This window comes from Amborella trichopoda, chromosome 5, assembly GCF_054954075.1.
Source record: "Amborella trichopoda isolate Santa Cruz 75 chromosome 5, AtrichopodaSantaCruz75HAP2 v2.0, whole genome shotgun sequence".
Taxonomy (NCBI): Eukaryota; Viridiplantae; Streptophyta; class Magnoliopsida; order Amborellales; family Amborellaceae; genus Amborella; species Amborella trichopoda.
Genome location: NC_142340.1, coordinates 44,973,324 through 44,988,840, shown reverse-complemented (window position 1 = coordinate 44,988,840; position 15,517 = coordinate 44,973,324). Strand labels below are relative to the sequence as shown.

General features: G+C 35.1%; 1 protein-coding gene and 1 long non-coding RNA gene across 3 annotated transcripts; both read left to right on the top strand.

Moving 5' to 3' along the window:
* Positions 1-5,097: 5,097 nt before the first annotated feature.
* LOC18431987 (amidophosphoribosyltransferase, chloroplastic) lies at positions 5,098-8,492 on the top strand. Of its 2 annotated transcripts, none has more exons than XM_020665853.2 (2): positions 5,098-7,355; positions 7,836-8,492. In XM_020665853.2, exon 1 carries the CDS (start codon positions 5,234-5,236, stop codon positions 7,043-7,045), a length of 1,812 nt encoding a protein of 603 aa, XP_020521512.1. In that variant the 5' UTR covers positions 5,098-5,233; the 3' UTR covers positions 7,046-7,355; positions 7,836-8,492. The 2 variants fall into 2 exon arrangements, with proteins under 2 accessions (XP_020521512.1, XP_020521511.1); XM_020665852.2 differs by having other exon boundaries at positions 5,098-7,391.
* A 2,885-nt stretch (positions 8,493-11,377) lies between these two features.
* Positions 11,378-15,015, top strand: LOC148782146 (uncharacterized). Its single transcript, XR_016056442.1, has 2 exons — positions 11,378-14,722; positions 14,831-15,015. It is a non-coding gene; the product is annotated as an uncharacterized LOC148782146 (long non-coding RNA).
* Positions 15,016-15,517: the final 502 nt, after the last annotated feature.

Genomic DNA, 15,517 nt, shown 5'->3' with positions numbered 1-15,517 from the left:
AGGTGGACCCGACGCGGTTTATTAAAATAACACATACTATTTTGAGTAAGGATCTTATGAGACCTTCCTACACCATGTGTGTAGGAACCCAAAGGATCAGCATTAAATTTGGCACAGATATCTAAAAAATTATCACATAGGTGTGGGACGTGATTTTCTAGAGATCTGTGTCAAATTGAATAGTAATCCTTTGGGGTCCTACACACATGAGTATGGGAAGGTCTTATAGGATCATTATTCTACTTTTATATATATATATATATATATATATATATATATATATATGAAGATACTACAAAACACATATAGGCGAAAATAAACAGTGATTTCGCCTACTTTAATCACCATTCAAAGTTCATCGCATAGTTATGCTTGTCCGGTAGTGTTTCATTTTTTTTACAAATTGGAAATACCTGAAATTTCGAGTGTATGTTCATAAAAAATAGGCGAATCTCAGAAAAATATCAAAAAAATATTTTATATGAAACAAATTAACCAAAATACCCCTGAAAAGTTTCGGGGGTATTTTGGTCAATGTGGCTTTCCACAAATTACTATTTTTATATTTTTATTAGATGTACCTCACTAAGATGTACACATGCTCCAAATTTCAAGTCATTCCGATTTGTAGAAAAAAAAATGAAAAATGAAAAATGAAACACTTTTTTAATCGTGACAGTGCGATAAACTTTGGACGGTGATAATAGTAGGCAAAATCAATGTTTATTTTCACCTATAGGAGTTGGAAAAACTTTTCCATATATATATATATATATATATATATATATATATATATATATATATGGAGCAATGATATCATGCAACGATTGTATGGTAATATGATGCAACAAGCTCAAAAAACTATTTTATAACCATTTGTTTTATCCAACTTTTGAAATATACAATCTTTTTATTCTAATGAACTATCACAAAAAAAAAAAAAAAAATTGAAAACACAACCTAGAAAGTATTTTATTAGCCCAATTAACATAGGCCGTTCATTTTGGTTAGATGCTTAGATCTAGGCCTTAGAAGGAATTTTTTATTTCTAATTTTTTTGGATGGCTTTATTATCATTAGATGAACAATGATAAAAAAGAAAAAAAAATGATTTTGAGTTTATAAAGGCTAAGATCTTGAAATTTATAAAATGAATGTTCTAGATTCATTTTTGGAGGGGACTCATTTTGACCATATCTAGGGTTCAAATTGAAATTTTTTTTTCGGCAATTGATTATTGCGACGAAGAAAGTGTGTGCGCAAATTTTGGGGTGATACAAATATCACAAACATGGTTTTCTAGAAGTGCCGTTGCATTATACTATAATACAACTGTTGCATTGGATCATTGCTATATATATATATATATATATATATATATATATATATATATATATATATATATATATATATATATATATATATATATATATATATATATATATATAGGAAAAAGCTGGGGTTAGCTTACTAGCTCATATGAACATATTAGCCCAACGGCCCAGATTTATCTAACGATCACGGATGTCCGGTAGTTTTTGAATTTTATTTATTTTTCTAAAAATCTAAATCATTTAAAGTTTTAGGCGTATGTTCATAAAAAATAGGCGAATCTTTGAAAAATATCAAAACAATATTTTACATGAAATAAATTGATCAAAATACCCCTAAAAAGATTTGAGAGGTATTTTTGTTATTTTTTTCGAAAATAATTTTTTTAAAATATTTTTATTAGGTGCGCATTGATGAGAAGAACACATACCTAAAATTTCAAATGATTTGGATTAGTAGAAAAATAAATAAAATTCAAATACTACCAGACATCCGTGATCGTCATATTGGCCCAGATTCAATCTGGGCCGTTGGGCTCCTATGTCCATATGAGCTAGTCGGCTAACCCCAGCTTTTTCCATATATATATATATATATATATATATATATATATATTAGAATTTATATATTTATTAACTTATATAGATACTATATAATTATTATAACTTTCACAATTATATTTTAACTTTATCATATACAAAATTGGAACTGATTTGGATCCGAATTTAGATCCAGATCCTAGATATAGTTTCAGATGTGGATCCAAATCCGAATATTCTTGATCCGAGTGGATCTGGATCGGATGTATATTTTTGGATCTGAAATTGGATTTGGGTGGATCCGAACCTGATCCAAAAAATTCTCAAGTCCTAGTACCATTGGAATTCATCTTATTTTTCTTATTTTTTTGAAGGTTGAACTAGAGTTTCCCCAAGTTGCTTCCTAGATGTAGAGATGAGGGGTTATGAAGGTTTAGAAAATATTATAATGTAACGGATTGGGGCTGGCCCGTTACCATTTTATAGTGGTAACGACCATTATAAAGGAGGGTCCCCTACCCAAGCAGTATCAATTATCTTCATATAACTTCTTATTTAAGTTATAACGGCCAGTTTTTGATCCTAGGTTTGATTCCTCAAGTTTGACCAAGAAATAAATAAGGTAACTTTCCCAATAAGGAAATACTTTTTTCAAAAGAAAAACAAACCATGTCAATAGGAAAAAAATATGAGTTATTATGAGAAAATGACTTTTTTTTTTTATACAAAAAGTTAAACAATACATTTTCTTGTTTTCTTTTATTCAACGTCATTCGTAGTCCTGTGTGATTTTCCTTAATTTATCGGTTTTTTCCTTGGAGAAATTTTAGCTAATATCCTGTATAATTAGTGGTATTTAATAATAGGGATGGTCCTATAGGGAAAAGTTTATATAGAGCCGAGGCTCTAACTATCGCATTAGAGCTCACCTTAAAAATTTCACTACAAGATGTTGTTCTGATACTCAAATATCATCAAATTGATCATCTGGACATCAAAATGCACAAGTTTTGGAAATAGTGTGTCTTCTAATGTATTTTTGGACCGTCAACTTTCAAGCTTTTTAAGTTTTCATAGATCTGCTCGATCTACACTATTTTTTAAGCTTTAAATTTTATAATGAAGGATGGAAAGATATTTTAATGCTATCACATAGATTTCCAGTATTGAAACCACATTTATTGATACTATTTGAGGGTGCGTTTTACTTTAATGGTTTAGAGCCTTGGCTCTATACAAACCACGCCCTTGTCTATAAAGAGACCATTTGTTTATTTAACATAGAGGTTATAATCGCTTCCCACTCATTAGATGTCAAATTGGATAGGTTGGAATGAGTCACAAAGTTCGAGAATTTTTTTTTGGAACTTTATATCTATTCAATAACACTCTTATAACCACCCATTTTGAAATTCAAGGGACAAGAATGATTGTGACTTCTATGTATAAAAGATAAAAAAAAATTGTTTCATGCTAGCTGGATTGCATTTCTACAATATGCAGTCCCAAGGTATAAAGCATATATCTTAAAGATGGATGCAAATAGGTGGTCCATATTAAAACAATTGAAATTAACAGTTCAAATATTTTCTTAATAGAATTATTATTTATACTTTTCAAATTTTATTTATTTTTTCATATTCATGATCTCTATGTTAGAGATTACATGCCCTTAAAAATTAAGTTAAAAAATCCATCTCAAAAATAAATTTTACGAGGTGGCTCATTTCTACATGGACTCATATAAACTGTGTAAAAAAAAAAAATGTTCTCTTTGTAGACAATCCCGTAAAAATGATCACCATATTCTATATTTTACCATGGCGTCCATTTTTATTGTGTTTTTTTAATTTTTCCAAAATAGGACATGGTCTCTATAAGTCCATGTAAAAATGAGTCACCTCTTAAAAGTTTATTTTTGATATGGATTTTTGGATTTAATTTTTAGAGAGATGTAATTTCTAACATGAAGATCATGAATATGAAAAAATAAATAAATTTGAAAATTAAAAATAATAATCCTATTAATAAAACATATGCACTCTTAGTTTTAATTATGTTTAGATGGATCACCTATTTGCATCCTTCCTTAAAATGGATGCTTTATACCTCGGGTACACAAATGTAGAAATGTGGTTCCCCCCTCATGAAACAACTTCCCCCCTCCCCCCAAATATCCTCATTTTGGAATTACAAGTTCTAAAACGTGGGATTTTTTATTTTAATTTATTTTTCTTTAGTTTTCCTTTTTCCCGTCTATTGTTTCTCACACTTGAAACTCCGATTTTCAGAATATACCGGTTACAACCGTTATAAAACAGAAATGAAATGGGCCTCCCGTTTCGTTATGTTCTCGAAAAGTCTAAAAAGGCGGAGCCTTTTTGGCCTTTCGGGAAAAATTTGGCTGAAACTGCCTTTCAACCCTAAAGGAGCTCAACTTTTTCGTTTTCTATAGCGCATGGCATACTCCCAAACGAGCACATTGTATACTTACTCACTATCACAAAAATTAGATTTTCTTCATATGAAATTTTGAGATCCTCTTTAATCATGATATATAAATTTTTTTTATTATTAGATTTTTGTGTTCGGCTAGACTTAGGTGTAACCCTTGGATGTGTATATTTGTTTTTATAAAAACTAGATTGAGTTCATAAATATTTAAATCCGACTATCCAAAAGTTGGGGTATCGAATCCAAGACATTATTTATTTATTGGAAAAGTATATAAAGATTTATTTACTTTTAGTAGAGACAAAACACCGTCATTCTTGTCTTTTAGATTTCAAATTACGTGGTTGTCAACATGTTATTGACTAATTTCAAAATTTTAAAAATATATTCTCGTAATTCGTAACACACCCCAAGCCATGCAATTGAACATCTAAAGGCTTTCAAAAATATAAAATTAAAGTATTATTTCTAATGGGGGTAATTGTGACCACTTTATATAAAAGGTAAGTGGTCTCATATCTCAATTTCATACGCATAATTCTTTCTTGGTTCAGTAGTATAAAATTGAGTTATCATTTCTTTTTGTTTTTGCCTCATTTCAGTAATAAATCATGTGCGCTTGCCTTTTTCACCCCCATTTTCTTTTTGTTTTTGGAGGAGCTTACGTTTCCAAATATTGATATACAGAGTTTTACTACACAGGGTTATTACGAGTACTATATGCTCCCGCGGGATCATATATTAGTTTGGCTCCTAAAAGTATACTCTGGTTTTTTCCTTTGCCTCCACCGTTTGGCGCGCCTCTGTCGCTCTCTAAAAACGGGCAAAAATCTCTGGTTCTCTCTCTCTCTCTCTAAAAGGCGAAGACCTCTCGTTTCCTGTACTCGGGCAAGAATCAATAAACAGAAATGGCTGGCGTTTTCTGTCCTCTCTCATCATCCAAATTCCGCTCTCTCTCCTCAACTAACCCCACCTTGCATCTCTCTAAACCTCACCTTCCTGCAACTGCTTTCCCGTGTTCTTCTCCCTCTCTCTCTAAAACTTGCCCTCCAGCTCTTCATCCCTCTAAAGCCCATCTCTCTTCTGCAACTCTGTCTAGAACCCACAAAGCAAACCCATCAAGAATCCGGGCGTTGAGTCAAAACCCATTAGAGGAGCCCGAAAATCCATCATACTTCTGTGAAACTGAAAACCCATCTCCAAAATCCTCTTCTCCCAACAACCCATCTCATGATTCCTCTCAAAACCCATTTTTGCAGAGACAGCTTGTGGAAGATGATCACCCGAGAGAAGAATGTGGTGTTGTGGGCATCTATGGCGACCCTGAAGCATCGAGACTTTGTTACTTGGCTCTCCATGCTCTTCAGCACAGAGGCCAAGAGGGAGCAGGCATAGTTTCAGTCAACAACAATGTTCTCCACTCGGTTACTGGTACTGGTTTGGTTTCTGATGTCTTCAGTCAATCAAAGCTTGCTCAGTTACCGGGTTCATCAGCCATTGGCCATGTTCGATACTCCACAGCTGGTTCCTCCATGCTCAAGAACGTCCAGCCCTTTGTTGCAGGCTATCGCTTCGGCTCAGTTGGGGTAGCCCACAACGGAAATCTCGTCAACTACCGAACCCTTCGAGATACTCTCGAGGACCAAGGTTCCATCTTTAACACTTCGTCTGATACAGAGGTAGTTCTCCATTTAATTGCCATCTCTAAAGAAAGGCCCTTCTTTTTGCGCATTGTTAATGCCTGTAAACAATTAGAAGGAGCTTACTCCATGGTTTTTATAACAGAGGATAAATTAGTAGCTGTTAGGGATCCCCATGGTTTTCGCCCCCTTGTTATGGGCAGGCGCGAAAATGGGGCAGTTGTGTTTGCCTCTGAAACCTGCGCTCTGGACCTCATAGAGGCGAAATATGAGAGAGAAGTGAATCCTGGTGAAGTTATAATAGTCGATAATGCTGAAGGAGTGAGTTCCCTATGTCTCCTCCCCCATAGAGAACCCAAGCCTTGTGTTTTCGAGCATATCTATTTCTCTCTCCCCAATTCAGTAGTTTTTGGAAAATCGGTCTATAAATCTCGATATACAATTGGCCAAATTCTAGCTAAAGAGGCACCAGTTGAATGTGATGTTGTTATAGCAGTTCCTGACTCTGGTGTGGTTGCTGCATTGGGCTATGCAGCCATGGCTGGTGTCCCATTCCAACAAGGCCTAATTCGATCTCATTATGTTGGTCGCACGTTTATCGAGCCCTCTCAGAGGATTCGGGATTTTGGGGTCAAGCTAAAATTAGCGCCGGTTCGAGATGTGTTAGAGGGGAAGAGAGTGGTGGTCGTTGATGACTCAATAGTGAGAGGAACCACAAGCTCTAAGATTGTTAGGTTGATCAAGGAAGCAGGGGCTAAGGAGGTTCATATGAGAATTGCAAGCCCACCCATCATTGGATCTTGCTTTTATGGGGTTGATACGCCGAGCCCTGATGAGTTGATTTCTAATAAGATGAATGTTGAAAAGGTTAGAGAGTTTATTGGGTCTGATTCTCTTGCATTTTTGCCATTGGAGAGCTTGAAGAAATTCATGGGGGGGTCAGAGTTTTGCTATGCTTGCTTTTCTGGGGATTATCCGGTTCCTCCAAGGGATGTGAAGATAAAGCATTTAGGCGACTTTGTTGATGATGGATTGAGTGGTAAAGTAGATGAGGGGTGGACTCATGCTCCAAGTAATTAGATAATTGGATTGATGGGCTGGTTTAGAGTTTTATTAATTGATTCTTTATTTGGGATGAAGTTTATTTATGAATTCGCTATGGTTGATGAAGTTATAAAACATGGTGAAAGTTCAATACCTTAAGATATAAGATTTGGTAATGGATGGATGACTCTCAATTATCAAAGGAGGAAAAGAAATGGAAGAAAATAAGGGAATGCAGATCGTAGCGCTCAGTTTTTCTATCATGGGATCAGTACATGCATTTATAGTGGCAGTTCATGCATGTTTTTATCAAGTGGACTGCAGCATATGAAGTTTCCTCATTAAGGTGGTTTCTTACAGCATATGAAGTTTCCTCATTAAGGTGGTTTCTTACAGTTTCATTTTGTGTTCCTTTTTGCTTTCTGGATAAGCTCTTACTGACGGTTTTGTTTTGAGTTTTTTTCCCGTTAACAGCAGATATCCTGGTTATTTTGTTCTTGTTGAGAGAGAATAGTGCAAGCTTGATTTGGAAGAATTAAATGTTTTGTGGCATCCTGCTTTAGGGAGTTATTGATGTATCTAGCTAGGGTTGTTTGCTGCTACTTGAATTTATTGAGTTCAAGTTTAACCTTGTGTAGTTAACCGAGGTCTTTGGTCTAATGGTGAGGCACCCTGTTTGCATGAGAGAGGTCTAGGTTCGAACCTCCCTCTTGCAAACAAGCAGACCTACCAAAAAGACAGTTGCAAATTTTAGCCTTATACTGGGATGTAATTATGTTAGATATTTGGTATATACTGCAATGCTGATTATTGATGTCCTCAACAGATTCTTTGTCTTGCATGTTACCTATGATGAGCTTGGTGTCCATAAAGTTATACCTGATTCCACCTTCTTCAAAAGATGGAGCCACAAAATTGAAGCAGTTATAACACATGGTCATGAAGATCACATCGGTGCATTACGTTGGGTAAAGTTTTCCACCTCTTCCTAACCCGAGCCAGACCCAAATTGTTCAAATTTGTTTTCTTTTGCTTCCCTTGATACATGAATGAAATTCTAATATACAAATCATACAAAAATAATTAATCACAGAAAAATTATCTCTGAGTCTCTATGGGTTGATTGAGATCTCTCTCTGTGAACGTATCAGTGATTACCTCATGATAGCCAGGCCTTCATATTCATTGGTCAAAATATGATATAAAGATCTTTGTTTGCTTTAGGCCTTCTAGCATCTCTTGGCCAAACAAGGGTCCTCTATAACTCTTTAGGGCAACCCCTTTTGCAATTCTAATAATTTAGCCATGACAGTCGGGACCAGGGTTACCTTTGGCTGTGTACTGAAAACTCATTTAAATGGTACACTTGGTGAGTGGCTTCCAATCTGCTTGTGATTGAGGTTCAGTTTTATGCTCGTGTTATTGTGATTTGTGATGATTTTAGGTCTTCTATCCAACTTTCCAATTTATGTCTTTATGAGTGCAAGATATGCTGTGCCACCTTATAATATCGATCAGAGTTTATTTCTCCCGTGCTTTGCATCGGGAGACATGATTGTTTATTTTTCTCCAAATACAACAAGAAAGTCTTCCAACTTGAAAATTTCCCGTTCTTATTCCACCTCATGCCTTTTGAGGCCTGTAAAACACAAGATTCCCAGACATATACTGAGGTCATAGTTTTTCATTTATATTCTCCACAATTTTGGTCTATTTCAGAAGAAAATTTTAAGTTCTTTCCTGAGGTGGCCAACCAAAACAAGTATTCTTTATTGCTTGATAATAGAATAAAAGAACTACTTTCATTAGTTTCTTTGGTCTTGATGGATTCATATATGAAGGATGTACCATATGTGTATACTGTTTTTCAGAAGTCAATTTGTAGCATTTCATTGGTTTATATTCAGAGTTCAATGCTTAGTACTTTGGTTTTCACGTAAAAAAAAAGAGCGAAAAGTAAAAAGGGAAAAACATCGTATTGATTTCTGATATTTCTTTTTGTTTTTTCTGTTCTTTTTTGCAATGGATCAGTCTGGGAAATTTCTTCATTGGTATATACCGAGAGGTGAATGGGTTTGCATTTACTCAGTTCGATTCACTGTTGCTTGTTAAAACATTAAGCCAACAACGTAGATTAACCAAACAATGGGGTCTCCTACCAATATGGTGGTCCAGTTGTACAAAGGGAGGGAATGGCTCAGAGGAAGTGTGTTGTTGTGATTTTTAATACGGGTTGAGAAGCATAAAAGCGAATGCAGTGCAGTTGGTTAGTTGGGGGGAGGCATGATTTTGAATTCTCAAATTCATTTTTCATGAATTATGAGTTTCCAATGATTAATGTATAGTTAATATGGGTTTTTTGTATTAACAAAGCTGAGAATAAGTCTCTCCCTAATAGGGTTACATGTTTTACTAGATGAGCCAGTGTTTGGAGGAAGTGTATGGCTCTGTAATACTCACATGAAGAGTTAAGCGTACAAAGTGAAAAGTTGGAAGTAGGTGTCTAGTTTATTATTTTTTTTTTAAAAAAAAGTACATTAGGTTTTTTCTTTTGTTCTTTTCTCTCTGTTTTTTTTGTTTGGTGGTTTTGGGGGGTGGGGGTGGAGATTACAAAAACCTAAATTTTTGTCTGGAGATGAATATCATATGGTATATTGAGTTTTGGAAAGCTACTAGGTGCGGGAGCGGTCCTTAAATGGTTAAGATCATATTATTTTGAAATTTTCTTAGGAAATCAAGATCATTATCTGTGTGTTGCAAGAAGAATAAGTTGGATCTGTGTGTTGCAGGAATTTTGTATATGGGTTGTATTCTCACTCCCAGAATTAACACCTCCTTCCAGATATTAATAATAATACAAATAACTTTTGGTAATTTCTTAAAATTTCATAGTTGACAAGCTTTATTGAAAGGAAAAAAAAAACTTCCTAGATGATAGAATTCTCTTGTCTTGATTCTATTCCCGCTGCCTGGGCATTATTGATATCCAAGGCTATATGCTACCAATTAGAGATAACATTAGGAAATTCAGTAATCTTAATTAGTCTTATCAAGTAAAACTTCGATGTTCTCTAGAATATTCTGTTTCTCTTACTGACTCTTGTAAGACTTCAGACTTGCAAGAGTCATGCAAGAAAAATTAGGAGTATCCGTGCTTCACAGACTCGCATTACTGGATACTTGTGTATTGCGTACTAAAAATGAGGTACATAAAAGAAAGGAGAAGTATACAATAAGATGAAGTATACAATAAGACCATTTACTTTTAGTATACGGAGGTCACAAATCTTGCTGACTATTAGATATGAAATTGGACGGTTGATGCTAATGTCACTGAATGGGTACAAAGTACAAAATAAAATTCTTTGAACTTTGTGATACACTCCAACCCATCAAGTTTTACATCCAATGGCTAGAATTGATTGTATACTTCTTGTACTAAAAGTCAATGGTTTTGTTGGGAGTCATTGTAATCGAAGTTGTTTATGACTCAGGCAGTGAGAACTAATTAGGCTGGGAACGTAATATCTAATTATTTGGGGTGTTAACTTATAAATGATAATGAGGGAGTCTCCTCTCTTGACTTCAAGACTGTTCTTTCTTAGCAAATCTGTGTGATGAACTGATATGTCTCTGAAATAGGAAAAATAAGAAACAAACTCAAGATGGTAGTTTGGATGACTCAAGACTGCTCCATGACTTATGGTGTTGGCTAGAGAATCTCAAGGAATTAAGAAGGGACCAAATTGTCAGAAATTATGAAATATAGGGAAAAGGTGTAAGTACCTCACTGACATCTTGGGTAATCACCTCAATTTTGTTATATATCCATATGAATTCTGATCTTGGTACAGACGTACAATTAATCTAATGTGTCAATCTATTACCACCTACTGATATTATAGATACTTATCAATACTGGTATGAACAGATATTAGTATATACTTAACAAATTCTGGTTCTATTATCAGATTAACATATATATATACACACACGCACACACACTACACAACGCCTATGGGTGAAAATGAACAGTGTTTTCGTCCATAGGCTCATCACTGTCCGAAAAAATCAGGCGGCGTGCTTTTTTCGATTGCCACGAACCTAGTATATCCATGGTCGTACCATCACTGATATACTAGGTCCGTGACAGTCAAAAAATCACACAGAACCGCAAAGGGCGGCGCGCCGTCTGTTGCGGGTCCGTTCAATAAACTGTCATGGACATAGCAAGTCCGTGGCGGTCGCAAAATACTGTAGCACTTTGCCTATAGCCAATTTTAAGGTTTTTCCTATATATATATATATATATATATATATATATATACATATATATATATATATATATATATATATATATATATATATATATATATATATATATCAATTCGGTTTTATGCCAAATAGGTCAACAACTGTGGCTATTTTCCTACTTAGGCAATTGATTGAGAAGTTCAGGGAGAAGAAGAAAGATTTCCACATGGTCTTTATTGATTGAGAGAGAGCATATGATATGTTATCTAGAGAGCTAATTTGGTGGATGTTGGAAAAGAAAGGAGTATCTAGAGGATATATTGACATGGTTAGAGATATGCATGAGGGAATGCTAACTAGCATGAGGAGAATTAGTGGAGAGGCGAGTGAATTTTTAGTGGGAGTAGGCCTACATCAAAGGTCAACATTGAGCCCATATCTCCTTGTTTTGGTTATTGACAAGTTAACTAGGCATCAACAGGATGAGGTACCGTGGTGTGTTTTATTTGCGAATGATATAGCTTTGATTAATGAGACTAGGGACGACATCATCGTAAAGTTAGATCTTTGGAGTGATGCTCCAGAATCTAAATGTTTTAAAATTGAAAAAAGTTTATATGAGGTTGACACCTTAAAATGTAAAATTAAGGTGCACCTCTATAATCCTTCTCAAAAGGTTGTTTTGATGTTGGAAAAAAGAGATTTCAAGTCCCAAAAATAATATATCTTGCAACACATCATCTGGATTGTCTATTTTCAAGATTTTCATGCTTTTTTAGATCTGCTTGATTTGAACCATTTTTGGAGTTTAAAGTTTATAATTATAGGTAAAAATAAGTTCTTGGGCCATCCTAAGAATTTTAAACACCAAAATTGCATCTTATGACAAAGTTTGGAGGTGCACCTTTCTTTGATTGTTTAAGGTTGCAACCTTATGCAAACCACGCCCTTTAAAATTAATTGTACTAAGACAATATATAGAATACAAGTTTAGTATTAGTATGAGAAGAAACGAGAAATTAGTTAAGATTGATGGCCAAGAAGTACCTAAAAGAGATTATTTCTATATCTTAAGTAATAATCCATGAGAATAGAGAGATTGAGGAATATGTCGATCATAGAATTAGAGCTGGGTGGACGAAGTGGAGAAGTGCTTTTGGAGTCTTATGTGATCATCGTATACAAATGAAACTGAAGGGGAAGTTCTATAGGACGGCTGTAAGACTAGCCATGCTTTATGGGGCAGAATGTTGGGTGGTCAAGAAACAACATATCCATAGAATGAATGCAGCTGATATTAGGATATTGAGATGGATGAGTGGCAAGACAAAAATTATAAAATTTGAAATGAATACATGCGAGAACTTAGGGGTGGCTCCCATAGGATGAGAGAAAGTAGACTTAGGTAGTATGGTCTTGTGCAGTGTCGACCTAGAACATAACCGGTTAGGAGGGGTGATTTTCTTTAAGTGGAAGACTATAAAAGGGCAAAAGGGAGACTCAGAAGGACATGGATACAGTGAAAAGAGATATGGCGACTAATAGTCTGACTAAGAGTATGGCCCTTGGTAGAGTGGAATGACGAAACATGATTTGTATAGTTGACCCCAACTAGTTGGAATAAGGCTTGATGATGATGATGACGGCCACATATATAGGGCATTTCTATGCTTGACAACCTAAAATGCATAGGTTAGTTAGAATCGCTTATGAACCGAACCACCTTTTTACCCCCATTGCCCTCATATTACTAGAAGACTAAAGTCTACATGCAAGGGCAGTTTGGACCAGTTCAAAAATTGAAAAAATGAGGGGGTTTTGAATTTTGAGGGTCTTTCCCTTCCATCATCTCTCTCTCTCTATCTCTCTTATCCCACTGTCCCCCTCTCTCTCTCTCATGCATTTTGTTGGAGGATTTCTCTCACACCTTGCTCACCCCCATCCTCTCTCTGTGTGATGCATTTATTGGAGGATTTCTCTCATAGGTGGATCAAGAGAAGGCCTATCCCATTGCCCCTCTCTAGCACACTTTACCCTCCCTCATCTCCTCTCTCTCTCTCACTCAGAGAATGGAGATCCTATGGGGTGTATTGGTTGCAAGCTGTTCTTATAGTCCATTGTAGTTATAATAGTTACCTAGATGCTTCTGAGAAAGCTCGTTTACCCAGATGACGCAATAGTTGGAGGCTATTGGTTGCAAGGTGTTCTCATAATCCCATTGTAGTTATAATATTTACCTAGATGACTTCTGAGAAAGCTTGCTTACCCAGATGACGCAATAGTTGGAGGCATTGCCTATTGCCTTCCCGAAAGAGATTACCTCTTTGAAAACCCATTATTTGATGACAAGGCCGTTCTCAAGATCTGGATTTTGAAACAACAATATGTCCTCTCACAATGATTTGGGGCTATTTTAGAAGATTATTTATTGGGGAGCACAGATGTTCCAAATTTACTAAAATTCGAAGCTATCAAAGCTTGATGAACATGGAATGATGGTGATTTTTTATGGGAAGATGGTTTTTTGGGTTGTAGAGATATAGGGATAATCCATAGATGGTGGTATGTGTTACAATGGAGGGGAGCCCAAGGCCTATTAAGGCCATAGCTAGAATGGGGCAAATAGTGGATGAAACCATAAAGAACATTGTTGATAGATAGAATAAGGCCGTTGTTCGACAAGACTGCTCTCAAGATTTGCATTTTGAATAAAATATGAATTAGTACTAAGGACTTAGGAGACAGTTACATATGGTGAAGAATTAGCAGGTTAGTACTCTCTCTCTCTCTCTCTCTTCTTCTCCTCTGAATCACTCTCTCTCTGGGCAGTGGCCCGCATGACAAAGCCCTGCTAACTTTTTCTAGTGCGTTGTTTATGTGATTTTTGGGAAAAACTTATGATCTAAGCTTTGTATTTACTTTTTTCAATGTTGTATTTACTTTTATGTTTACTTTAGCTGCAATTCTAGACCTTGGAACTGGTTCCTGATAGCCCACACAAGAAAATATCTCCCTTTGTGTATTTTGAAATGAATTTCATTGGGACATTTTCATTCTTGCTTATTGGTTTCTGATGACCCATTAAAACTTTATTATTTAAGTGGCCTTGTGCATTGCCATTTTCATTTTTCATGTATCATTTATGTAAATGGCCTGGTTATTGGTTTCTGATGACCCATTAGAAAATTTTATTATCTATGTAAGTTTTTATCCCCACTAATGCATCCTGCTGATAAAAATCCTGAAAATTGTCTTGGGCATACGAACTCTTTTTGCTTGACTTACTGTGAAGGTTTGAATCTTTATGTGGTCAAGTTTTTCTTCAGAGTACTTCACTTTTCTGGATTTTTTTTGTTTGTCTAGTTCATGGGTTTATTATATCTGTGATATTCTGCGCGCGATTCATTTAAGCGTGTTTACCACGTTGACAATTCTCAGAGCAGCCGTTGACGTGTTGTGGTAAGTCTACTGTTATGGGCATGCTTAATATATTAAATTTGTTTTTATGGAACTCGGATGATATTATCGAACAAAGATTCTTAACTCGGATTATATTATCGAACTCAGATTCTTTTACGAGCTTAACCATGGAAGATGATGGAGTTGAGATTTTGTCAATGCTAGTGGGAGAAGGATAAAGAGAGTTGGGATTTGCAGGCATGAAGAGTGCACTGGATAAGATTTCAGTCCCAAAAGTGGGAGAGAGAGAGAAGTTGCTAAAATAAGGAGAGAGAGGTCGCTAAAAATAAAAATAAGAAGGTTTAATGAAAAGAAATGTATATAATAAAGTTATTTATTTTTTATACAAGGAGGTCACAATCAGTGATAGTTAGATTTGAAAATAGGCGATCGATAATATTATGTCATTAATTGGGCATGAAGTCTAAAATAATATTTTTCAAATATTGTGGTACATTTTTATTTATTGGATTTTACATCCAATAATTACAAATGATTGTGACGTTTTGTATAAAAAATAAACGGTCTCATAATATACAATTTTTAAATGAAATACTAAGATCGATACACGGTAAAAGAAAGGTTGAAAAAAACTAATACACCAAGTATTGAAAATCTGTTGGATCGCTTACCCATATTTCCTTCCTGATTTTTTTAAGAGGGAATTATCTATGAATTGAACATGAGTAATTTTAGCCCAACCATTGGATTTCGAGATCAAGCCTCCCCTTGATCCAAAATTTTCCTGATGCTGGACGCACAAAAATTCAAATACCTGTACTTTCTCCCCCTATT